The sequence below is a fragment of the Rattus norvegicus genome, chromosome 2 (genome assembly GCF_036323735.1).
Source record: "Rattus norvegicus strain BN/NHsdMcwi chromosome 2, GRCr8, whole genome shotgun sequence".
Taxonomy (NCBI): domain Eukaryota; kingdom Metazoa; phylum Chordata; class Mammalia; order Rodentia; family Muridae; genus Rattus; species Rattus norvegicus.
The window spans coordinates 175,492,682-175,517,759 of NC_086020.1; the positions used below are offsets into that span (position 1 = coordinate 175,492,682).

Sequence of the window (25,078 nt, forward strand, 5' to 3'; positions counted from 1 at the left end):
GGCTTCCACACACATTCTATTTCGTATAAGTGAAAAAAGCGTAATAAAGTTTGTAGAGGAGAAAGCTTTGTCACAGACAGCTGGTGCTGAAGTCATCCAGGGACATGAAAAAGGACATCTCAAATGTAGCCAGCTTCTCACCCTCGCCATCTTCCCACAGGCTCCGACATCGCCCTGGAAGACAGTGCCACTGACACAGCTGTGTCACCAGGACCATAGCATCCAGACAACCAGAGTCTGGCCTGCCTCAGAGCACAACCCTGGGAGACCCAAGCCTCCCCTTGAAAGATGCCACGGGGCCAGGGAATCCCTCGTGTTGCCTGGTCTGTTTCCACCAGACAGTCCAGTTCAGTGTCTCTTCCTCTGTTAGCCCAAGTCTCCATGGCTTTTGTCTCCTGAGCATGTTGACCACAACAGAAAGGCCTCCACCCTGCATAGCCACATAGCCAGTGTGGGGTGTGCTGTGTGCACAGTGCCCTCAGGTGTGCATGTCAGAGGAGGAGGCTTATGTGTGATTGCACTTTTTTCCTCCCCTTCTTCCTAGGCCCTGAGACAGCTAGGTGCCTGGCTCTCCTCTTTGCCCCTTTAGTTTCCTATAAATGTCTATTGTATGTGTATCTTTGCAATTGTAAATAACAGCCTTTTTTTTCTGTCCCTAGCATGTTCAACCAGTTAGAGAGAGCCAGGCAGCAGCCCAGCTCAGGGCCATGATTGTTTATGTCCCACTGGCAGGGAGGTCTCCCAGACTCCAGCTCTGTCAAGCTCCAGGGCCCGCCTCTGAAGCCTTGGCCACTTCTCCCTTCTTGTTGTCAGGAGACACCCCTGCAGGGTTCCCCAGCCCTTCCCCACCTGCCCCATAGAAACAAATACAGCAGGTACGGATCTCAAAACAGACCCCGAGAGAGATGTGGAGTGGATTGCTGGAGTCCCTGAGTTAAGTCAGGGCTCTTCCTTCCCCAGGGGCCACAGCACCATTGCCTCATCACCCTGTCCTCACGCCACTCCCCACGATGAACATACACACTGTGCTAGGTGTATATATACATATATATAAATATATATAATATATAAAATACAGATATGGAAATGACTGTTTTGCTGTTAAAATAATGTATACTCTTATTTTCTTCCTTTCATGGTTAAGATTTTTTTAAAGAAAAGTTAAATATTCTTCTATTGTGGTTGTATGATTCTTAGACTGACAGAGGGTGAGGCTGCCAAGAATGGGTAGAGGGCAACAAGAGCCCATGCTGCACCATCCTGCACCAGGTCTCACCTGTCCCAAAGCCCTCTCACCAAAGTGTAGACCCTCTCACCAAAGGTTGGGCAACTTACTCTGGCCCAGAAAAGGACATTGTGGTTACTTCACACAAAGGAACATGGCTGCTGTACCTACTGTCAGCCGCAAAACATGAAAGGGATGGTCACCACACTGCCCTCCTCCCTCCTTCCCACAGGTCAGAAATGACAGCTGAGCAAGTGTGGGTCTGAAGCCAGCTTTAAGGACCTGGTACATAGCTGAGAAAACCATGGATGGCCATGGTGCACCCTGACACAGTGACTTGGACTTAGAGCAATCAGAGAGGTCTCTGGAGCCACTCACCAGCCAGTGCAGAAGATGGAGCTCTGGAAGGTGGAGGTGGCAGAGGGCTAGAGATGAGGGAGATGTCCCCTTTACCTTGGCTGGAGATTCCCTGTAGGCTGGCATGGGCTCTCCAGAATTCTTAGCAGAGGCAGCCAGCCCTACTCTGGATGTCCATGATTTCTAGTTGCTGGCATGCCATGTTTAATGTTTGGCCTTTGCTCTGCAAATTGGATACCATACCATACCCTTTCCAGAGTGCCTTCTTCTTTGAAAGCAGAGCCCTGACCTCTTGAAAACCAGACAGACACATGGAGATAAGTATCAGAGAATGCTGGGGAATGGGTCCTAGTTCAAAGCCTGCTCCCTCCATCAATTATGTTAACTAACCCCCATCATTGTAAGGCTGTGTGCACACTGACATGGCCTGGGGGATGCTACTGGGACTCTCGGAGCAATGGCCCTAGCCAGGAGCTCAGCTCATCCCCCAATGGAGCCATGTCTAGCCAGGGAATATGAACAGACTCAAGAACCCAAATGTTCCACACAGTTCTGGAGTGATTGTCAAAGAACAGCACAGCAAGAGACTATGTTACTGGTCCAGGATACTTTCCCAAGGAGACAGCGGCTGCCTGTAGGAGGCCTAGGTAGCTGTGGCCTCCTCCTCCCTGACCTTGGCCTTCACAGGGTCCCTTGGCAACATCAGTTCTTGAATCATGATGTGTGTTGGACACTGTGGGTCAAAGCAGTTTTTCTGAAAGAGAAAAAAAAAGTTAACAGGAATGAAGATTTAACTCCAGGGAAAAAGCAATGCTCTGGACAGTTTTAGGGTTGTTGAACAGGGGAAGGCAGTCACAGCATTGCTAACTGCAGGAAACTTGGGTTACTGCATTGACACCAAGAATCAGGGCAATGAGACCTGGAAGTGGGCTACAGACTTACTGCCAAGGACAGCCACAGCAGACCCAGGGGGGCCTTGGGTGAAGTCTTGGACTTGGAGACCTGAACCTGGTATTGCACAGCGGTGAGGAAGCCTTCCAGCCCCACCTCTGTGATTTGGTTTCCTAAGAGGAAGCACAGATAGTGGCATCTGATGTCACTGGCAGCCTGGCTCCCTCTGCTTCCAAATTCAGCAGGCAGGACTGTACTAGCCCTCTACCCACTACCCTTTCTCCTTCACTTCCCTTTACCCTCCTGATGCCTCTTCCTTACCTAGCTATCTTACCCTTGTTACCACTGCCCTGGATCACCTCCCTGACCCAGCACTTTCTCCTCCAGCCCCAGCCCCCACCCCAGCCCCATGGGTCTGGCAACATGATGCTCCACTATTGGAGAATTGAGTCCATCCCATGGAGCTGGAGCGGCACAGAGCCCAGGTAGTCCCATGGCAAGGATAGGCAAGGCTTGCAAACATACGGAGGAGGTTGAGGTGCAAGAGGACCTTGTTCCCAGGCAAGAAGACCTTCCCATCTCGGTGTTCCACGGGCTCCAGGAGAGGGTTAACCATCTCTGTAGCTTCAACAACCAGCTGCTAAAGCAGAATACTTATTGCAGCAGAGGAGAGGGGAGCTGGTCAGCAGGCCATTCATTCATTCATTCATTCATTCAACATACAGGTTTTGAATGCTGGTTATAATTCAGGCTCTGTCCTAGGTGCTGGACATAAGCCCATACCCTCAAAAAGTTCCTTGGTGTGGGGGAGCCAGAGAAGTAAACATAAATGTGATGTGGAAGGGACCTGAGAGCAGAGGACTCTGGGAGTGCAGACCTTAAAAGGCAGCCTGGGAGTGAAGAGTGAAGTTGTTCACTTAGACAGAGAGGGTGGGTTCCCCAAGCAAGGAATGTGGCAGGTCCAAGGGCTCTGGAGCCTTGGGTGCACACGGGACTGAGGTTTTTAATAAAGATCTGTAACTCTTCCATAAAGAGAGTAGTCTGAAAACTAATGTCCTGATGAGAGACAGTCTGCTCAAGACAAAGGCAGACTGTGGCGTGGGAATTAAAAAGCTGTCCTCCTCCCATCTAACTTGCTCTTCTGCCAGAACTTGGCTTGGGTGCCAGGAAAGAAAGGGCAGGACTTTCAATTCCAGGAGCATGTGACAGGGTCGTGGAGTCTCCTCATGGAGAACCACTCAGATGTAGGAGAAGGGATTGGAAGACAGGATGTAGGTGGCCCAGACTTCCTAAAGACAGACTCTGAAAGGGGAGATCTGGCAGCAGGAAAGGGTCTGAAGGAGGGTCTGTGTGGAGCAGTGCAGTGACTAAAAGTGTCTTGGGGAATGTCTAAGGGGCAAAAGCAGCCTGTCCCTGTGCAGATGCCAGGTATTGGAGGGCTGGTGGTGAGCTGAGGGCCTTAGAGTACAGCCTCACTTGGGCTGCAGGTCCCCCTAGACAAGGGAGTAAAGGGTCCTGCCAGATGGGAAGAGAAGTAGGGCATTCTGAGTGTCACCTCCACAGGAAGTGCAGGTTAGCTAGCATTTGTGCGTGTGTGTGTGTGTGTGTGTGTGTGTGTGTGTGTGTGTGTGTGTGTGTGTGTGACCTCAGCAGTGTGAGAGCTGGGGCACATCCCTGAGGGCCACTTACTTCTGACTCCAGGAGGATGCTGCGCTTCTCTTTGGCCCCCGTCTTCGTCGCTTTGCCCTTGCTTATCTTCTGCTCAGGGATGGTCACCTCTGGGACCAGAAGAGGAGCCAGAATGCACAGAGCAGACCCCGACACCACCCAAACTCTCCAGAGAAAGGGGCTTGGCAAGGCAGATTCCCCAAACTCTGGGATTCGGGGGAACCATAGGGACATCTACAATGAGCTCCCATCCAGCTGAGAGCTTCCTTCTCTCAGGACAGCCATGGAGGTCTAGTCCTACCAGATAAAGGAGTGAGCCACAGTGTGTAGGCCAAGGGGAGCACCACTCATTGTAAACAAGGCCGGGGGAGAGTCTTGAAAGAACAGCTCCTGGCAGATGAAGTCAGGCCCAAACCAGGTCCCGCACCCTGCCCATAGCTCTTCCTCCAAGCTCGGGGAAGGTTCCCGTAGAGGGGTGCCCACACTTACTCCCCTTGCCTGCCTTTGGGGCATCTTCTTTCTTAGGGGTTCCTTGTGTGGGTGACTGCCCGGGTCCCAACTTCTCTTCCTTCTTTACAACTTCCTGTGCCCCATGCAAGAAGACATAATCGTGAGTAAGCTGCCTCCCAGAGGGGGAATAGATGAAGGTTTGGCCTGAGACTCCTTCAAAGGCCAAGTCCACTTGCCCTCCCCCCTCCTCCCTGTATACACCTTGGAAACTCCTGCCCTGCCCATTCAAGCCTCAAGGCTCCCCCTCACAGCACGCCTACCCCTGACTTCTCCTTTTTCTTGCCTATGGTCCGAGGGGCTTTCATTGACTGCATCTTTTCTGCCTTGTCCACCAAAGTAACGTTGCTGATCCCCAGATTCTGAGACTTCTCTCGGTCTGTTTTGGAGTCCCCGTGTCGGGAGGAGGAAGGCTGCGCTCACAAACAGGAGGGTGTGGAGGAAGTAACCAGAGCCTCGCCCCTCCCCACCCCCTTGCCTATCCATCAGTTCCAGACAGAGCCCAGAAATGGCAGAGAATGAGCTGAAGGCCCAGGCTCTCACAGGACAGGGAAATAGCCCACTTTGAATTTGACTTTAAATTTATTTATTCATTTATTTGTTGCAATACTGGGGATCAGATCCAGGACCTCGATTGTGTTTTGTGAGCACTGTACTATTGTATATCTTCAGACCTTGGTTTTATCAAGCCAGGGTCTCACTTTAGCTCAGGCTGTCCTTGAACAAGTGTTTCATCTGCCTCCTAACTGACAAGGTTCATAACATGCCCAGCCAGCAGATTATGTTGAGGTAAGTGCTAGGCAGTATTCCAAATGTGTTTTATATATAGTAACTCATTTAATCATCTCAATTCTGTGAAGAAAGTAGCAGCTACCCTGCTTAGTTAGGGAAAGTGCAGCTCTGGGTTTAAGCAATGAGTTCAAGATCAGAAAGAAACTGTTAATATGGCCGGGAGGATTTCAAACCAGGTGGTCTGAACAGCATCATTGCTCTTAACTACACTCTAATTGTCAGAGTAGCTGTATAGTTAGAATCCCAAGTTGGGTTTGGCAGACCATAGGCCTGGAGAATCCAGAGGGGCAAGAGGATTCAGGGAATTTAAGAGTGCTGGGCAGAAAAGCAGTCGACCTGGAAAACAAACACAGCTGTCCTGGAACCAGGCAGCTTCTCACCGATCGAGACCGCTCCTGCGTTCCTTTCACCAGCAGCAGGCGGCGCCGCTCCACCACCTCCCTGTGGGTCAGCTCAAAGGGGCGCAGGACCTGAGGCAAGGCCAGCTTCCTGCGTCAGACACCTGCGTCAGATCCCCTACCCCGCCCAGCCTGACAACCCACCTCGGCCAGCTTCAGCGCTCCCTTGTCTTGAATGTGGTTGTGCGCTAGGGACAGCCAGAGGAGAGAGCGGTTCAGCCTCAGGCCCTGGAGAACAGAGTGATTTGTAAGCCAAGGACAAGCTGGCACCCCCACACAGGAAGCATCCCACCACACGCACATCCGCAATGTAGCCGGCTCCTTCATCCCCGATGTGGTTGAATGCCAGGTTCAGTGAAACAAGGGTCCGGTTGCTGCTGTGCAGTGTGGACAGTGCCTGGCCCAGGAGCTGTGCCCCATGGTCGTTGATGTTGTTGTTCCTCAGAGACAAGTGAACGATCCTGGAGGAGAGAGGGAGAAGGAGAGGGGGAGGGGGAGGGGGAAAGGGGGAGAGGGAGAAGGAGAGGGAGAACCAGTGTTCCTGGGGCTCAGGGCCTCTTGGGGAAGTGAGGGGTTCTAACTAATAGGTGGAGGGGCAAGAATTAGAGGTGCCTGGGATAAAGAAAGGTCAGGGCTAAAAGTAACTTAGAAGGGGGGACAAGCCAAGAAGGAAAAGTGAAGTCAAGGAGACTCACGTGCTGTCCAGTCCCATTAGCTTGTTAAAGGACTGCTCTGGTATGGGGTTCCCCTCCAGAGATACCTTCCTGAGAAGGAGAGGGAGCTGAGGCCTTGGAAACACCACTGAGGCCACACAAGTGGGAGGGAAATAGAGTGAAGGGTGGACATTTGGGGAACATCTGGGAAATGGAACCTAAGGATATCCGCCAATATAAGAAATAAATCTATGGGGGCTGGAGAGATGGCTTGTTAGTTAAGAGCACTGACTGCTCTTCCAAAGGTCCTGAGTTCAACTCCCAGCAACCACATGATGGCTCACAACCATCTGTAATGGGATCCAATGCCCTCTTCTGGTGTCTGAAGAGAGTGACAGTGTACTCACATACACAAAACAAATCTCTTTTAAAAAGACATAATTTAAAAAAAAAAAAAGGGCTGGAGATATGGCTCAGTGGTTAAGAGCACTGACAGCTCTTCCAGAGGTCCTGAGTTCAAATCCCAGCAACTACAGTGGCTCACAACCATCTGTAATGAAATCTGATGCCCTCTTCTGGTGTATCTGAAGACAGCTACAGTGTACTTATATATAATAAATAAATCTTTAACAAAAAAAAAGAAAGAGAGAAAGAAAGAAAGAAAGAAAGAAAGAAAAGAAAGAAATCTATGACAATTCCTCAGGTTGAAATTCCAGAAGCGTGACCAGTGATACAGTAGTCTCTAAGACAGCCTTGACTGAGTCCTACTTCTAAGTACCTAGGCCATGCCAGGTAGTTCTGTCCAATGGGGTAGCTAGAACTGGTGACATTTGTTTGTGTGGTGGTGTTTCAGTTTGGTTTTCTCTGTGTAGCCCTAGCTGTCCTAGACCAGGCATTAAGCTCAGAGATCTGCCTGCCTCGGCCTTCCTTAAAGTGTGTGTACCAGTAATACTCTCAATGAACAGAATATGGCAAAATGATCGGATGTCATTTCTGAGTTTAAGTTACAAGGACTGGTTTCCTTCCTGGGTGCTCTCAGACACTCAGCCAGGTAATGAGAAGGCCCACAGTCAGTCACATAAGCCAGATGAGAAGCAGAGTCCCTTCCTCAGCTTCCCCTGAGAGGGCCACAGTCCCAAGCCGAGCTTTCCTGCAGCCTCAAGCCTGAGCCAAAGGAGCCCAGCTACTCTGTTTCAGAGTACTTCAGGGGAACTCCCAAGGGGATGGTTAGTTGATTTGTTTGGTTTTGAGACATGATCTTACTCTAGCCTCAAATGCCTCCGGCCTTGGCCTTTTCTGCACTACACTTTTAGGCTCACGTATGTTGTCTTACTCCATTCTCTTGATTGTTTTAAGCTACTACAGTCTTTAGTTACTTTGTTACACAGCAGCCAAAAAAAAAATAAAAAAAAAATGACCTCTACATGGTAATAACTTCTCTCACAGTCCTAAGAAAATGGAACCAATGGGTAGAAATTTCTCTATTCAAATATTTCCCATGGTATGTAACTGTGGCTGTTTGGGCTGCCTTGTTTCATATAAACAATCCATGTAAGTCATCGTACACTGCTTGGCTTATTCTTACATAATGAATTCTCAAGGTTCTTTTTCTGCTCGACCCTTTGCTTCTACTCCCCCACCGCCAAAGACACAAGCCGCTGCCCTCAGGGAACATGCATCGGGTTCACAGGAAGAAAACCCTCACGTAGAGCACTGAGAGGTACTTAGTGTGAAACAAGAATTGACTCTAGGGTCCTGTGGGAACCTGAAAGGGGGCAGACAGCTAAGTTGGTTTTGTCCTTTGTACAGCAAACTGTAACTGGCTACTGCCTGCTTTCTGTTTGTTTGTTTGGTTGGTTGGTTGATTGGTATTGTTTGGGTTTGTGTGTGTGTGTGTGTGTGTGTGTGTGTGTGTGTGTGTGTGTGTGTGTGTTTTACAAGATAGGTTTTCTCTTTGTAACCCTAGTGGTGACTGTCCTAGAACTCATTTTGTAGACCAGGCTGGGCTCAAACTCAGGGATCCTCCTGCTTTGCCTCTTAAGTGCTAGGATTAAAGGTGTAGGGCACCACTGCCCGGCTGCAGTGCTGGAGTCAGCTACCTTAAACCTACCTCTGTCCCCACCCATCCCTGTGATTCCTAAGCAGCGAGCTTAGCACCACCCCCTACAGACGGCCTTCCAGGTCTTCCTGCACCACAGACCCATGTGATGGGCAGCACTCCTCCAAGTCCACATTCCCACACTGCCGCAAAGCAGTGTCTGTTCCTGGGCCCTTCTCTCGCTGCTGGCTGCATCAGGACATGGAGCAAGGGCCATAATCTCTGAGGAGAGGGAGAGGCTGATGAGAAGAGAGGATGAGACCTCAAAGAGCTCTATGGATGCCACGTGCTTCTCCGGTGGGAATCCTGCCACCCAACAGACTTGGGCTGAGCCCCATTCCCAGCCCGGGTCTAACTCTGTAGGCAACTGCTTCCCATCACACACCCTAGCCAGGCCACTTAGACACTGGGGCCTGACCACAACTGACCTGAGTGTGGGTGAACAAAGAGGCAAAAGGGCGATGAAAGCGGTCAGGGTCTTTTCAGTCAGTCCCACCTTCCACAAGCTGGTATTAGAAACAGAAACAGCTGGACGCCATGCCCCACAGGGAGCCCCTTCCCACAGTTCCCCCAAGACGCACCCTCCACCCTCCCCAGAAGAGCCGGCTGCTGTCTCTTTTCAAGCCAGCCAGAGGCTGACCTCCCACAATGCCTCTCACTTGATGGCCTGCAGCTGGCTGAGGGGGGGCAGACATTTGGAGAAAATACCCAGAATCCGTTCTTCAATTTTCCAACCTGAGGAAAGAAAGTCATCTCAGACCCTGAAGGAGCCTGGTATGAACTGCTGTGAGCCAGTAGGGGGCGGTGATGCTCCGGGGTAATGAGCTGCGGGGGGCGGGGGCGGAGATCATCACCTCGAATGTAGATCTCTTTCACTGTCTTGCTGTCCTCCTGCTCCAGCTCCACTTGGATGGTGGGCCGAAAAAACACATACTTGCTCTCTAGGCTGTTCTGGCTGCAGGATGCCGACAGCCTCTGGTCATCTAGAAGACGTGAGAAACGGGAGGGCCTGCAGCTCCAGCGTGCCCCGCCCCGTGAGTAGGTTGGGTGGGCTGTGACTCACCTTGGACGGGCTTTTCTGACATGGAGGCGGAAGGGACAAAGCTCTGTTGGGGCCGTGGCCGGGTGACAACTTTGGGAAAGTCCGTGTATCCTGACCGTGCGCAGAGCTCAGCGAAGTCCGTCTCCAGGACCCCAGTGCACTGGTACTCCTCTGCGGGGCAGCAGTAAAGTGGGCCCCGCCTGCAGCGCAGCGGTAACCTCCATGCTCACAGCAGCCCCAAGTGGAAGCTGCTTTGCTAAGACCAAAGCCGAAAACACTAAAGGAAAGCAAGAGCTCACAGAAAGGGTCCTACATCTACCTAGCTGGGTTGCTGACACGTTTGTAAAGGTTTTGGAGATTCTCGTTGTCTTGATAAGTTCTATTAAATCAACCATGCCCACCACCTACCACCCTGAGACTCTGTAATAAGATGCAAAGCTGGTGTCTGACACCCCCCATCAAGGGACCCCTGCTTTTCAGTTCTTACTATGGTAGCCCAGGAAGGGCTCTGGGAAATGGGGAGTTCCTGCCAAAGCCCCACAACAGCACCCCAATATCACTTGTGCTTGGCCTTCTACAATAAATCTGTGCAATAAGGGAGCCTAGCCCCAGGTCACCAAGAGGCCATATGACACAGAAAGGGAGAACTCCTTGGGGAAAAGGTAAGAGGCACTTGGCCCCTGTGGCCAGCTATCAGTGGGATTTCAGACACATGGGAAACAGTCAGCCAGTTAGCCCGATCTCCTCATTTAACTTAGAAGGAAACCCGTGGACGGTGGGTGGTCCCTGCACAGCCCTACGCATGTTCAGGCTGGCTCTTCTCAACTGGTTGCACCCTCCACCCTTCTTAGCACTGCCCACCTCTCAAACACAGAGCCCCTCAAACTTTAACATCCATGAGGAGTCTGTTAAACAAACACCCTCCTGGGCCCATGCCAAAGCTCTCCTAGCTTTATTCCGTAAGAGACAGTCTCAAAGGAATTTGGTCCTGTCCTCAGACCAATGCATAATGGCCCCAAGCACAGTTTGAGAAACTAACCACTCTAATCTGCATACCTGTCAGCCACATCTGCCCCTGGCAGGACATACAATGGTAACTGTAAGGGTCTCTATGACCTCCGTGTTGCCCTTATCTAGGGTCCCTGTGCAGTAGTCGCTTGAGTTCTCCTCCCTACATCTGCCAAAGCCGCTCTAACTATCCTTGCTGTAGCCTTCTACTTTGAGTCTCTTCAGGCAGAGTTGTGACCCATTTTGGTCTCAGGCCTAACTTTCTAGCACCCTAGCAGTTCCTGGTTCCCAAAGCGTTCACCCTGCCACTCTTCGGTCCCACTGAGGCTTCTCCTGAAGGCTCGCCCCTGCATGTTCCTCCCAGCTTTCTTCCCATGAGTGTATCCCCACCCAGTTAGCATCCCGGACTACAAACCTGGGACTCAGTCATGCCGGGTTCCTCTCCATCCCCCTCACCCTTCACCAATTTCTACCTCCCAGGAGCCTAACACACCTTGTGACACCTTCACCATCCTGTGCCAACTACCACAGCCCCTGGACTGGGCTACTCAGAGTCACGCTCCCATTTCTGCTGCCCTTCTGTTTCCCGCCTGCTCTGCACACAGCCAGCGTTTCCTTTTCTCTTTTACTCCCTTGGGTCACATCTTATTGGGTGTACAGCTCAAGTTTTATAAGGAACTTAGCGCCTCCGGCCTCAGCATCCCAAGTACTGGGATTACAAGTAATCATTGCCTTTCTGTGCCCAGTGAACTCTGTCCTAGCTTGTCCTCCTTATGAAAGATGCTCCAGTTCCTCATACCCTGCCTGTCGCTGCACACTAACACTGACAGAGAAATGGCACCTCACAAAGGTAGGCCAGCAGCATCTTTTCCCAGTGTGTTTTATTTCCATTCCAGGGAAAACAGGGTCCTTACCTCTTTAATAACAAAAGCATCGAATTTTTTATCAAAACGCCTTTCGATATATTCCCTTGTGTGTTTAATTGGTTCAAATTGGGTTCCATCATTGCAACATGAAAAGCCATGGTCCTGTGTATCCGACTTTAATAACTTTCTTTAAACGTGCCAAAGCGGAACTGTAACTATGGCCACGGGGCAAATACTCAAAAGTAACTGTTGTCTAAATGAATATCCATAGAACTATGTTCATAAACCTTCCCGCAGCACAGCCGTATCTTCTCACCACTGCCCCCGCCTTCTTCGGCCTATCTTATCACATCTTACAGTGCACGTCAGCGTCCCGGGGCAATGTGTACTCTTTTAAGACCAACCCCTGAGGAGATGGGATGTGGTGATCAACATTTGATCTCGGAGGAGATAGGGAGACCTCTGAGCTCTGGGTCAGCCTAGTCTACAGAGCAAGTTGCAGACCAGTTTTAATTTAAAAAGGAAAAGAAAAGTAAAAGCCAAGTCCAATTAACCCAACCCTGCCAGGCCAGCATACCGGGATTTTTTGACTCTTCCTCACCCACCGGGGGCAGGACACTTGCTGCCTTATCTTTAGCAGCCCGATCCCCCTTCTTGGTTACTGCACCAGATGACTTTTGGGTCCCAGGACGCGGTGTCCTGGGTGAGGTTCCTGTAGCGCTTGGCTCACTTGACATAGCGGTGGTTTTGGACCCCTCCGAGTGAGAGGCAAGATGAAACTCTGTGGGCCTCACTCTGAGGATCTCCAGTCAGCCAAGCGACTCTTGCGACTGCCCTCTCCAGGGCAACCGAGCCTGATTGGGTGGGGCTGTGGCCGGAGCAACCGGCAGAGAGTGCACGTGAAGGCCCCAGACTCAGCCCCTGCCAGGGCCAGTGGGCGTGGCTAGGCACGGTTAGGGGTCTGTGTAAACAGAGAAGGGTTCCGGGTAGGGCATAGATGTGTGGATTCTAGGGCAGTGTGGGGTAGGCCCCTAACGGTCTGTGCTCGCAGGGGGTTGGGGGGAGAGGACGGAGGAGAGTGCCTTGTGAAGAGCCCAAGTGGTCAGGGTTCGGGCTACGCTGAGTTCTCCTCTACTCAGCTACCTGGAGGACTGGAGGCTTTGCTGATTTGATCTAGGAGGTCCCATCTTTATTTATCATTTCGCCATCCTGTGCCTCTTTGAGTTGCTTGGCTTCCTCTAGCCTGGCGCCTCATTCAGCAGCGCCACATGGATCCCCGTATTTCCAGTACTGATGCCGCTCCCTACAGAGATGCTACCTCTGAAGAGACCTCCAAACTAAGGGACACTGGGGACACGGTGTTGCTGGTGTTTTCATTCAGCCCCTCAGCTTTTAGAGGAACATTTATTGAGTGACTACCGTGTGCCATGGGAAACCAAGAGTGAGCGAGATAAACACGGGAGGCCCGCGTTCAGAGAGCTGGTGATCAGCCTCCCCACTAGGGGGAGGCAGAGGAGGCTAATCTAGTAACGTGGAAACCACAATGGAGTGCAGCTTGAGCTGTACCTGTGACCCACGCCTTTAACCCAGCACTCAAGAGGCAGAGGTAGGCCGACCTCTGAGTTCCAGGCCAGCCAGAACTACATCGTGAGACAGTGTCTCAAAAACAAAACAAAATGAGACAAACCCATTCTTTGCCTGGCTCCCCTCCTGCCTTCTGCAGGAGCCTGGAGAAGAGAGTAGCTATGAAGGAGACTATGTGGGGTGGGTGCTCTGTGGAATATGTGAAGGACGAGCCGGACTCAACAGATAACTAAGGAAGGCTGAACTTAGATGTGCTAACTCCTGGGGCAGGAAGAAGGGAGGTAGATGGCCTCCTTCTGGGAAAGAGTCAAGCCAGACTGGAAAGTTAGGCTTCAGGGCCTTTGAGGCATAGAAAGTTTGACTGTCATAGTCCAAGGCGTACCAGGAAGACAAACACCAGAGGTGGGGAGCAGTCCTCTGAGCAATGACATGGAGGATTACTGAGGGAAGGGTGGGCTGGTAGTTAGGGCCTGCTATTGGAGTTTTTAACTAGTTAAGCCTGGAAGCTACTAGTTAAACTGCAAAGTGCAGAAGGCAGAACCTGTAGCTGGCACCCTGTCTAACCAGAGACACACACAGCCTGCCTGGGCATACACACAGAAAAGGTACCCAACACATATTTTAAAAAATCAATCTAAAATCAGACTTCAACAACAACATTCTGCCCACCAGCTCATGTCCACAGCCTGGGGGACTTGAGCAATGGGCTGGAAAAGGGAGGTTAGACACTTTGCCAACTAGTGTCTCCCTCGGTGGAAGCAGAGCCATCCTCAGTCTCCGTTCACTTCACCAAGTATGTCTATTCATGGCCTGCTGGTCCAGGCCCTGCTCCTGGCAGGGTTCACAGGCACTCTCCCATACCATGCTGGCTCCTCAGCGGTCCTGGCGCCGGGATGGAGGTGATGGAGGATGCCGTACTGGAGGCAAGTCATAGTGTCCAGGGATGTGGCTGTTTTTGGGCGAGTCATAGTGGCCGGGTGGCAGGCCCGGAGGAAGAGGGGGCATGGAGCCCACAGACTCTTCATCTGAGGACAGAGAGGACAGGATGAGGTGACTCAACCTCCCGTGGCTCCTCCTACTCTAGCTGCTTCCTACTCACAGAGAAGTGAACAACAATGCATGTGGTTGGCTGGGCCAGGCACCAGGATGATGTATGACTGAGCCAGGCCCTCTGCTCAACTACCCTACCTGTCCACCTCAAACGATATGAAGACACTGTCTCCCAACTCGGTCTCTACTTTTCTGGGTCTCTCTCTCTCTCTCTCTCTCTCTCTCTCTCTCCCCCTGTCTCTCTCTCTCTCCTCCCCCTCTGTCTCTCTCTCTCTCTCTCTCTCTCTCTCTCTCTCTCTCTCTCTCTCCTCCCCCTCTGTCTCTCTCTCCCCCTCTCCCTCTCCCTCTTCCTCTCCCTCTCCCTCCCCGCCTCCTATTCAAGCACCATCTCAAATACTCAACCTTCAAAGGAGGAACAGACTCAAAGAAGGAGGGCAATTCTCCCAATGTCATGCCTGTTTTGAGACCAAACCATCCAAAGGCCTCGGTCTTGCCGTATCACACCACTCTTTTCTTCTCTCCCCTCCCCTTCTCCCTTCCTTCTCCCCGTGTTCCAGTGCCCTGTAGCCCCTGCTGGGGGAATGGGTTGCTCACTACGGCTCAAGGGAGTGGGCTGCTCATAGGTGCCGCTGTCTCTCTGAGACTGCAGTTGCTGCTGCTGCCTGTCCCGGAGATGAAGAGGCTGCCTGGGGGGAGACACTGATGGAGGGCCTTTCATCTCCACATAGCTGCTTTCTCGGGGTTCCCCAGGCAGGCCGGGCAGGTCTCGGATGGTCGCATAGGGGTTCTCACTGCTCAGGGACATAACGCTTGCCCCTAGTCCTTCTTCAGAGATGGGACCTAAGGATCAGGAAGAAAATCAGGCTCCTTGGAGGTCCTGGCTCCTTGGCCTAACTTCCTTTCCCTCCCTGTCTCTGTATTCATACCTTTATGACAGAATGGCCCCGGGCCATTCCTGTGGCCATAGCTACAGCTATACCTTCGGTCCAGGTGGCTGGTGCCTGAGGAAAGCTAAGTAGAAGTCAGACCTGTGGCCTGCCCAAGCCTCCTCTGGAATCAGGCTCTCCCCCAACCCCAACCCCACCGAGATGATCCAGCAGGTGAGGCTGCTCACATTTACCTCAGCCTCGGCCTCCAAGCACCTACCTCTGTCATGGGACTCCCGTCGGTGCTTCCAGTCAGCGGGCAGTGTGGCGTGGTTATCTCGCCCATGGTTTCTGTTTGGCCGCTCAGATGCCTGGGAGCTGACAAACAGCTGACTGCCTGGAATCTATTGGGGAGCACAAGCCACGGTGAGGCTCTCCTGAGAGGTACATGTCACCCACAGAGCACCCCCCACCCCAATGCACTGACCTTGTTAGGGGGTGGAAGGTTAGGAGAACACTGAGACAGTGTGTGGTAGCTAGGGTTGGAATAGTAGTGACTGTAGCTCGGAGAGACATCTGCAGGACAAACACAGGTGCCAGGTAGCTCAGAGACAGGACGAGGCTGGGGCAACAGCAGTTTACCCTCCCTGTTCCCTCCATTCTTCCACCCCACATCCCACGGGGGGCATACTCAGCAGTACCCCGCTACCCATCAGTCACTTAAGCCTCACGCCAGCTCACCTGGCATGACGTAATCGGAGCCATCCAGTCGCCCAGTGCTGTAAGCCACTGCCAAGTGCTCATGTTCCTTGCCCTTTTGCCAGTGTCGGTAGCCAATAAACAGTGCTACCAGGGCCACCACAAGGGTCCCCAGCACTGCAATGCCAATCACGGCACCCAGTGAGTTATGGATCACAGGAGAGGTGGGCATTATGGTGAAGGACTCCTGGCTGCCTGTGAGATGGGAGTAGGCATTGAGACGGGCACCTTTGTTCTTCTAGTGAAGTTGAGTGCATTTTAAGGAAGACAGAGATGGTACAAGGGCCCTGGGTCCCAGAGCCTAGGAGGAAACGAGGGCCAAAGGGTCTAAGAACTCACCCACTTTGCAGTGCGCACCACTGTGTCCTGGGGGACAGACGCAAGCCCCAGTCTCTGGGTGGCACATCTCTCCAGGATCACACTGACATAGCTGGGAGCAGTTGACACCAAACATTCTTGATGGGCAGCCTAAAGACAGCCAAGAAGGCAAGCAGGGGTCATGGAGCCAGCAAACTGCAGTCTCCTCTTAGACAAGGGCTGTGGTAGACATCGGAGTTAGTGTTCTACTGGTACCTTCCGAGCAGTTGGGTCCAGTCCGGCCTGGGATGCAGACACAGCTCCCATCCTGGGGGTGGCAGGTGGCACCATGATGACACTGGCAGGGTTGGGAGCATTTGAGTCCCCAGTGGCCTGGGGGACATGCTACAGGAGACAAGGGGCTGTCAGGCAAGGCCTGGCCATCCCCCTCAGTATCTCTGAGTCTTCAGCCTGGCTGCCTCTTGGAGATACGAAGGCTCCGAGGGGCATTTCCACACTGATGACTCTAATGTTCATCTCCAGCCAGCTGACCCACACGACCCACTTGACATCTGCACTTGACTTTAACAAAATAATGTACCCAGTGCAGGGGAATTGGAGGCTTCCCTACTGCCCCTGGAGGGCTTAGCGCTGGCCTTGTCTTTTTTTTTCTATGCAAAATAAAACAAAACCCTTGGACAAGATGACTTCCTTTATGCCCTGCCTCCTGGAGGCACAGTTAGCTCTATCTGGGCCATAGTTTCCCACTCCCTTTGAAGCGTGCTTCACCTGCTGCCTAAGGCCAGCCACTTCTTTCTCATCCTAGAGTTAGCAGGAGATGACACATAGTAAAGATAGCGTGAGAAAGTTAGGAGGCTGCCACACTGAGTAGGAGGACCCACGTTCCAGGCCACAGCCCGGCAAACAGGCTGGACTCAGTAGGTTATGAAAAGGAGTGGACATGTGGTGGGAGGAAGACATTTTGGGGGGCATGAGGGAAAGTAGGATTTAATCAAGACCCGTGGTATATGTGTATGAAATTTCCAAAGACTAATAGCTTAGAATGTTTTAAAAAGGAAGAGAAAATATCTCCAAGAGGGAACTTTGGGGGTTTGCTGTTCCAAAAACACCTAGCTCTTTCCAGGCTCCCCATGCTAAAGGGCAGGCGATCTTCCCCTCTGACTTGCTCACTGCCACATCTGCCCACTAACACTGGTACCCGGCCTAAAGGGGACAGCAGGCTCTTCCCTATGGTACAGGTGACAGAGAGAGAGAGGCTTTCTGCCCAGGGCCAGGAGAGGTGCCAGAGTGCAGGAACCCAAGCAGCAGGCACACTGCCCCACACAAATGCTACTCACATTCAGAGCAGTCAGGGCCTGTCCAGCCTGCCAGGCAGGAGCAGGTCCCATCCGACGGGTGGCAGGAAGAATGGTTGTTGCACTTGCAGGGCACACAGCGTTTGCCATAGCGACCAGGCGGGCAGGCTGAGGAAAGGGACACATGGTGACTGGGAGACCCTTGACCAGGCCCTCCCTACCCACTTCCCACTGGAATAACTATCCTGGAGATGAGAGTTGGGCCAAACCCGCAGGGTGGAAGGGGGCTCCCAAGTCTGAACTGCTAACAGGAGGGGCTGGGGTCTAGTGAGCCTCACGCCTCTGGCAGGAGGGGCCTCTGAACCCTGGTGCGCACACACAGTTGCCGTTCTCAGGTACACAAGTGCCACCATTCTTGCAGGTACAGGCATTGCTGCAGTTGGCTCCCCAAAAGCCCTCTGGGCAAGGCAGGTGGCAACGTGTGCCTGTAGGAGACAACTAAGGGTCATCTCCTGTGGAGTACAACTCCACAGCAGACCTGGGACCTAGACAACCCAGAATGCTCACCCATCCAGCCAGCCTGACATCGGCAGTGTCCATGAACAGGGTCACAGCCATCGGAGTGGTCACAGTCACAGACACTGGCACAACCTTCACCAAACTGTCCCTTCTTGGAAAGTTAAAGGAGGGGAGGGGAGGCTAGTCAGCTGAGGGATGCTTGCCCTCCCCTCCCCCAGGCAGGCAGGCAGTGATCACTTACCGGGCACGGAAGTTGGCAGTGAACCCCACGCCACCCAGGGGTGCAAGTACAGGCTCCAGTTTGGGGGCTGCAGACTCCCTCGTGGGCACACTGGCAACTGGCATTGCAACTGAAGCCCCAGGTGCCAGGGGGACAGGGCACAGAGCAGTTACCACGCTGCCAACCTAGAGAGGGTAAGCAAGTATCCGCTGGGTACTGGGTGTGCCAGCTTTACGCTGTGAGCGGGGCATGAGAAGAGCACACGGACTCTAGATGCTGAACACGCTCAGTGGCTGAATTCAGATTCCCACTGACTGTTCAATTGCTTTGGCCTCCTATGGCTTCTACCCAACCTGGCCGCCTCCGCCAGCCCACCTGAGTCTCCAGTGTCTTCTACCCCACCTGAGCCGCCTCTGTTTCCTCCATCCCACCTGGGCCTTCTGTTTCTTCCACTTCACTTGGACCTCCAGTCTCTTCTACTCTGCCTGAACTTCCACAATCTCTTTGACCCCACCTGAGTCTCTAGTGTCTTCTACCCCACTTGAGCTGCCTCTGTTTCCCCCATCCTGCCTGGGCCTCCTCTGTCTCTCCTACCACCCAAGCTCATAGTGGTGGCCCCACCAGGTCATGTGTGGGATAACAGGAAGAAACGGGGGCTGAAGACTTGAGGCTTGGTTAAATCTGATACCACTGGATCTGAACCCAGCTTAAGGGCTGCCATCATGCCGTAGGGTGGGCCTTGGAAGCCCTCCCTGTCACGGGATGGTATGATTCCATAGAACTGAGGGTGAGAGACGCTCACCACGGAGACTTCTGGTCTGTACCTCTTAGGGACAAGTATGACATTTGTAGTGAAAGGTGTTCTCGGGGCTGGAGAGATGGCTCAGCGGTTAAGAGCACTGACTGCTCTTCCAGAGGTCCTGAGTTCAGTTCCCAGCAACCACATGGTGGCTTACAACCATCTGTAATGGGACCTTTTTTTTTTTTTTTTTTTTTTTTTTTTGGAGCTGGGGACCGAACCCGGGGCCTTGCGCTTGCTAGGCAAGGACTCTACCACTGAGCTAAATCCCCAACCCCCTGTAATGGGATCTGATGCCCTCTTCTAGTGTGTCTAAAGATGGCTACAGTGTTCTTGTATACATAAAACAAATAATTCTTTTAAAAAAAAGAAAGAAGGAAGGAAGGGAGGGAGGGAGGGAGGGAAGGAAAGGTGTTCTGTGTGATACCAGCACTCCAGAGGGCTGAAATACAACGGGTGCTCAGATTTTGAGTCTATCCTGGGCTATATAGCGGGACTCTGTCTCAATACAAATAAAACAAAAAAACAGGGTGGGGGAAGCCAGATCAGGGACCAATGAGAGAGGACAAGGAAGTTTTCTAGCAGAAACTAGCCGGGATCTGTTCCCAGAATCCGTTCTAATAAGCTCAGCCCTGTGTGTGCTCTCCTCATTCCCACCCCAACCTCTGCCCTCAGCACCGCACCGAGTCTGCCCCTCCCTAGTCCATTACCTTCCTTGCAGATGCACGTGCCGTCGACAGGAGAGCAGGCAATGGCATTTTCACAGGAGCAGTGGGAGGAACAGTTGATCCCATAAGTGTTAGGTGGACAAAGATTAGCGCAGTGAGGTCCCTGAAAGAGGAAGCGCAGAATGAGGGGCTGCTCGGAGCTCATCTACTCAACTCCTTTCCTGCTGTGGGGCAGAGCCTCACCGTGTAGCCAGGTGCACACCGGCAGAGGCCACTGTCGGCGAGGCAAACACCGCCGTGCAGACAGAGGCAGTGCTCCTGGCAACCGGCTCCGTGCGTGTCCTGAGGGCAGCTCTCGTTGCAGTGGAGGCCCGCCCAACCTGGCTGGCAGGAGCACTCGCCGTGCATTGGGTGGCAGCTGTGGGCGCAGAAGGGGACAAGGGAGTCTAAGCCAGACTGCAAACAAAAACAAAAAAACAAACATCTCTCCCCAGAGCTGAGTAGTGAGCCAGGAGTTCAGGGAGATCCTCGAGAGAGCCAGGCTGGGCAAGGAGGAATGCTCAGGCCACTCCTGCCCCTTCTCTAGACCCCTTCTCAATTTTTCTGTGACATCAGGTGCCCCTCTTAGCTACACCCTACTGCTTTTTCTGGGAGCTCCAGACCAAAAACCGGTCTCCTGTATCCGTGTTCTCCACAGCCCACCTGAGACTGTGTTCTGGGTCGCAGGTGCAGGGATCTTGGCAGCTCAGACCATAGCGGCCATCTGGACAGAGTCGCTCAGTGCAGCGGTCGCCTGTGAAGCCATGTTCGCACAGACACGCGCCATTGGCAGGAAAGCAACGAGCGCCAGGAGCACAGTCACAGGTCTCAGCACAGTCTTGACCGAAGCGGCCCACAGGGCACTCTTCACGGCACCTGGGTCCCGGGTTATGTACAGCTGTATAAACTCAGTGCCACCACCTCCAGGTCCACTCCAACTCCCTAGGGCCACACACTCACCGATCCCCGATATAGCCAGGAGCACAGTGGCACTGCCCAGTAAACCTGTCACAAAGGCCACCATTGTGGCAACGACATTCCTGAGTACAGTTGGGTCCGTGGAAACCCTCTGGGCATGGCAGGGAACAGATGACACCCTGTGGGGAGAGGGTGAAAAGTCACTTAACCCCCTTCTCATGACCACAGGCTCACAGGCGCTCAGACCTCTCCAGGGTCCTGAGTGCCTGTCCCAAGAAAGCACTGGCCTGTAGCCCTGTGGAGAACCACCCTCAGAGTTCTCTTGGGAATCCCAACCCCATGCACACAGGCCCCACCCTTCATACCATCCAGCCCGGTGGGCAGCTGCAGGAGCCTTGAGAGCCCTGAGGAACACCTCCATTTTGGCAAGGATAAGTTCTGGGGCAGAAGAAGCCATCAGTGCCCTGTGAACAGGGCACATTACAGCTGTGGAATAGGGGGTGAGGTAAGAGTGTCATGAGGAAGAAACTTCAGGGGACCCCCTTGTTCCCCAAGAGTGACCCCCTGCACAGGAGAGGTCTCTGGGACAGGTAACTGGAATACCCCAGCATCAGCTGGTAGGGAGAGCAATTGTGTGTGACAGGTCTGCTCCTCCAGCACACAGGAGCCTACACATCTCTTCCCTGCTCACATGGTCCCCTCTTGATATCTGCTCCTGTGACAGCTGCTCCACCTGGAGACCTCAACCAAACCAGGCCTCTCTGCATGTGGCCCTGGATTCTGCCTAGGTCTGCATCTCAGCCTCTCTCTCTCTCTCTCTCTCTCTCCCTCTCTCTCTCTCTCTGTGTGTGTGTGTCTGTCTGTCTGTCTGTCTGTCTGTGTCTCTGCCTGTCTCTCTCTGTCTCTGTGTCTGTCTAATTCTGTGTCCATGTGTCTCTGCCTCTGTCTCTGTTTCTGTATCTCTATCTCTCTGTGTCTGTTTTTCGGTGTCTCTCTGTGTCTCTGTCTCTCTGTGTGTCTGTCTGTGTTGGTCTGTCTCTGAATCTATGTCTGTGTCAGTCTCTCTGTGCCTCTGTGTCTGTCTGTCTGTCTGTCTGTCTGTCTCTCTCTCTCTCTCATTCACACACACACACACACACACACACACACACACGCTTTCTAATGCTATGATAGTGGCAGTTGTTCAGGGAATCGTTCACAAGGAATTGATGGCTGCTCAAGGCTGCTTGGCTGGTACCCATCAGAGCTGAACTACGATCCCAGTTCCTCAACGTCATCATTTCCTCACGTACAGTCCTATGTCCACACCTCCTCACACACCTGGGTCCTGTTCTCCCTGGGGGGCAGAAGCAGGCTCCATCCCGGGGGTCACAGGATGCCCCATAGCAATGGCAATCAAACTGGCAGGCAGGACCATAGTGGCCATCGGGGCAAGGCTGAAGGCAGTCGGGGGGCTGCAGGCCAGAGGGGCAAAAACACACCCCACTCCTGGGATCACAGGAACTGCTGTTGCCACAGAGGCAGAGCCTGTCACACTGTGGTCCCCACATTCCAGGAGCACACTCTGCAGAACAGAAAATGGGAGTCACTAGGGATTTAGACCCTCCCTAGCTTCCAGGTAGGCCCAGTCTCACAACCCACACACCCACCTCCTCTACCACGTCCCCAGAAAAGGCAGCTAGCAGCAATGAACTCCCATAGAAACCGTCCCGGAGTCACTAGCAACTTACCACTGGAACAGTCGTCACCCCGCCAGCCTGGTGCACACTGGCACCGATTAGGAGCCACACAGCGACCGTGGACACACTCCTGGGCACAGAGTGCTGGCCAGAGACAAAATGAATGAGAAAATAGCTCCACCTACCTTCCCACCTTTAATCTGTGAGGTCAGATCCATTTCCTCCTGTACCCAGGCCTGCAGCTCCCCAAACACCAGCTCTGCCTGAGATGAAGACTTAGGGAGCAAGTCAGGGTCTAGACTACCTGACCCATTTCTGTGAACATTTCTAAACATCTTGGGAAATGGGGGCAGGGATTCTCAAATGGTAGCTGGACGGTAATACGGTCAGAAAGGGTCGGGGCTGAGGTGAGGGTGGAGTCGGGCCAGGAAGCTGAGCCTGCGGGGACAGGAGCCCAGTCATAGCTGATGAAAGGTGAGGACAGGCAGGGTCGCATCTGAAGATAGGCTCACAATATGCTAGGGGACAAGAGACTGCACAACAGTAAGCCCAGCCTCCATTTCCAGCCCCTCCTCAGCCTTTTCACCCCAATCCCAGCGGCAGCTACTGGCCAAAGAGGAACCGAAGGAGTAGACAGAAGCACCCCACCACAGAACCCCTTACTAGGTCAGGGGAAAACTCAGATGGGTGGGCTCCTCCCATGCCATTCCTACCCCAGCCCAACTCAGGACTCACGGACACAGGCTCCACTGCTCTCGTAGTAACCCCCACAGCACTGCAGGCGTGGGCGGGAGTCCATCTTCACCACCTGACGGTACACAGTCCGGTAGACAACCCTGTGACAACCCAGGAGGTGGTCGTCAGTGCTCTGAGCTAAGGCCCTGGCTGCCCTGGACACCCTCTCACACCTCAGTGAGGCACAAGAGGAAGTCAGAGGTTCAGTATCCCCTCCCTGCCCCACACCAGCCACACACGTGTACAGTGAACCAGACACACCTTAACAGGCCACATGGGCACCCACTGTGGACAGGTGAACACCACAGAATGTCCTCTGAGCGCCAAAGGTTCTAAGAGAGACTGGGACTTCACCAGCTCCTGACCCACAGAAGGAAAAAGCACTCACGTAGGCTGAGCGCAGGTGTGGGGGTCTTCCCAGGGCCTGTCGCAGGACTCGGCTGGGGGCAGGCTGAAGGGGCGAAGGTGGGACTCCTTAGTGGTCGTGGTGAAGCTGTGGGAACAGGTCAGGGGCAAGGACAGCCTGAGATGTGCAGCAGAAAGCCATGGCCAGGCTTTACCACGTGGAGATCAGTACCCCAGTACTTGGTCTTCCTCCTACTGGGTACATCTTGTGTAGAGGCTTCTAGAACTGGAATGTTCTAGGACTCCTCCTACCAGAGCTATTTCTTTTCCTAAGAGCCAAAGCCTTACACACACATGTATCCCTCCCAGTGTGGAAACTTTGAACTTGTCTGGACCCTGCCGGTAGTGATTGAAGCACTTTTGGCTAGCTTCTGCCCAGGGCCCTGTTTTCCTGTCCTGTCCCTACCTTCCCGCAGCCAGCACCTCTGCTTCACCTACAATGAATGGCTCCCTCTCACTCACAGGAACCCGGGGACAAAGACAGGGAGCGATGGGTATCACAGACAGGACAGAAATGAGACAAGGGCAGAGGTGGGGAAGATCAAACACCACCGAGGGTGCACAGAGACCAGAAACAGATTCCCAGGAGGAGGCACTCCTGTGGGATGAGCATCAAGCTTGGGCCCTTCTCACCTTTCCCAGAAGGTACAGACATTGGGATCATTGGAGTTGAGTGTTCCAGCCAGACGCAGGCCTAGGGCCAGGAGGAGGAGGGGACAGAGTGGCATTGCACAAGCCTGCCACAGGGCACCCAACAACAGAACAGCACTGCAGCCAGCAGCCGGAAGGACACATCTGCAAAGATCCAAGCAGGAAGCTTGCTGGAGAAACCAGCCCATTGCCTCCATAGTCCTCTGGTCACACCAAGGTGTGAGGGGTGTATAGGGCAGCCAGGGCCTCAGCATGGGAGTCCTCCAGCTCCCCCAGAACAGTGCTCCAGTTACCCCAGAACAGTACTCTAGCTCCCCCAGAACAGTGCTCCAGCTCCCCCAGAACAGTGCTCCAGCTCCCCCAGAACAGTGCTCCAGCTTCCCTAGAACAGTGCTCCAGTTTCCCTAGAACAGTGCTCCAGTTTCCCTAGAACAGTGCTCCAGCTTCCCTAGAACAGTGCTCCAGTTTCCCTAGAACAGTGCTCCAGCTTCCCTAGAACAGTGCTCCAGCTTCCCTAGAACAGTGCTCCTAGCGCACTTCTGTGTCACCAGGTCTCAGCTCAGTTTGCTAACACACTGACCCCAGCTTTCATTATTCCTAGAGTTCTGTGCCTCAGGCCTGGCTTGAGTGCCACCTTCCTTTTCTGTCTGCTCCCTGACAACTCCAACACACACACACACACACACACACACACACACACACACACACACACACACACCACAGGCACCACGTTCATCTCTCTTCAGAGTCTCCTAACACTACGTATCAACTTCTCTTGTCCCCTGAGCACCCCTTAGCCTAGCAAATATTCAGGACACCACAGTGCGAAGCTGGGACCAATGAAGGAGGTTCTAAGAGAAGCCAGCATGGGCTCAGTTCAAAAGAACTCTCCAATGGACAGTTCCGGGTCAGATGCCACTGAGAGCAAGCGTTCATTGCTGTATGCAGGCAGACACGAGCCAAAGCGACTGATGAAGTGCAGAAGCTTCCTGCTATGGGGGACTACATATGTGGGGCCGCAACTGAGTGACCCACACAGCCACTGGTGTGCTCCAAGGGGGCCATTTC

General features: G+C 53.1%; 3 protein-coding genes across 40 annotated transcripts in view; 1 reads left to right on the forward strand and 2 right to left on the reverse strand.

Moving 5' to 3' along the window:
• The window catches only part of Arhgef11 (Rho guanine nucleotide exchange factor 11), a 121,584-nt gene extending 120,413 nt beyond the window's left edge, over window positions 1-1,171 (forward strand). For all 26 annotated transcript variants that reach the window (XM_006232759.3, XM_039103185.2, XM_039103180.2 and 23 more), the window contains 1 exon segment: window positions 161-1,171. In XM_006232759.3, the coding sequence (XP_006232821.1) occupies window positions 161-219 (59 nt within the window). In that variant the 3' untranslated portion in view covers window positions 220-1,171.
• Window positions 1-12,653, reverse strand: Lrrc71 (leucine rich repeat containing 71). 8 transcript variants are annotated; one of them, NM_001107701.1, is made up of 15 exons: window positions 12,083-12,653; window positions 9,653-9,802; window positions 9,444-9,572; window positions 9,249-9,324; window positions 9,018-9,095; window positions 6,534-6,602; window positions 6,140-6,299; window positions 5,983-6,066; window positions 5,821-5,910; window positions 4,912-5,061; window positions 4,631-4,724; window positions 4,163-4,251; window positions 2,999-3,113; window positions 2,525-2,646; window positions 1-2,336 (listed from the first exon to the last, which is right to left on the reverse strand). In NM_001107701.1, exons 1-15 carry the CDS (start codon window positions 12,240-12,242, stop codon window positions 2,226-2,228), a joined length of 1,677 nt encoding a protein of 558 aa, NP_001101171.1. In that variant the 5' UTR covers window positions 12,243-12,653; the 3' UTR covers window positions 1-2,225. The 8 variants fall into 8 exon arrangements, 6 of the variants coding, with proteins under 6 accessions (NP_001101171.1, XP_006232733.1, XP_063137960.1 ...); XM_006232671.5 differs by having other exon boundaries at window positions 1,481-2,336; window positions 2,999-3,110; window positions 12,083-12,242; XM_063281890.1 differs by lacking the exon at window positions 6,534-6,602 and having other exon boundaries at window positions 1,481-2,336; window positions 12,083-12,242.
• The window catches only part of Pear1 (platelet endothelial aggregation receptor 1), a 27,786-nt gene continuing 14,210 nt past the window's right edge, over window positions 11,503-25,078 (reverse strand). For 4 of the 6 annotated variants that reach the window (XM_063281628.1, XM_039102054.2, XM_039102056.2 and 1 more), the window contains 22 exons: window positions 23,993-24,154; window positions 23,343-23,447; window positions 22,955-23,055; window positions 22,271-22,363; window positions 21,861-22,104; window positions 20,906-21,026; window positions 20,583-20,719; window positions 20,286-20,498; window positions 19,827-20,001; window positions 19,626-19,746; window positions 18,138-18,301; window positions 17,945-18,047; window positions 17,716-17,862; window positions 17,420-17,545; window positions 16,338-16,466; window positions 16,104-16,232; window positions 15,747-15,959; window positions 15,493-15,581; window positions 15,286-15,409; window positions 15,066-15,140; window positions 14,734-14,979; window positions 11,503-14,114 (listed from right to left, as the gene is read on the reverse strand). In XM_063281628.1, the coding sequence (XP_063137698.1) occupies window positions 13,963-14,114; window positions 14,734-14,979; window positions 15,066-15,140; window positions 15,286-15,409; window positions 15,493-15,581; window positions 15,747-15,959; window positions 16,104-16,232; window positions 16,338-16,466; window positions 17,420-17,545; window positions 17,716-17,862; window positions 17,945-18,047; window positions 18,138-18,301; window positions 19,626-19,746; window positions 19,827-20,001; window positions 20,286-20,498; window positions 20,583-20,719; window positions 20,906-21,026; window positions 21,861-22,104; window positions 22,271-22,363; window positions 22,955-23,055; window positions 23,343-23,447; window positions 23,993-24,154 (3,169 nt within the window). In that variant the 3' untranslated portion in view covers window positions 11,503-13,962. 6 annotated transcript variants of the gene reach the window in all.

Excerpts from the sequence above, each read along its gene's own strand:
- Lrrc71 (NM_001107701.1), bottom strand. The coding sequence starts at position 12,242 with ATGTCAAGTGAGCCAAGCGCTACAGGAACCTCACCCAGGACACCGCGT. Across the intron at positions 4,252-4,630 it reads CCCAAAGGCAGGCAAGGGGA|AGGTGACCATCCCTGAGCAG; the intron begins GTAAGTGTGGGC and ends TTCTGGTCCCAG. Across the intron at positions 2,337-2,524 it reads TGCTGTGGCTGTCCTTGGCA|AAAAACTGCTTTGACCCACA; the intron begins GTAAGTCTGTAG and ends TTTCTCTTTCAG.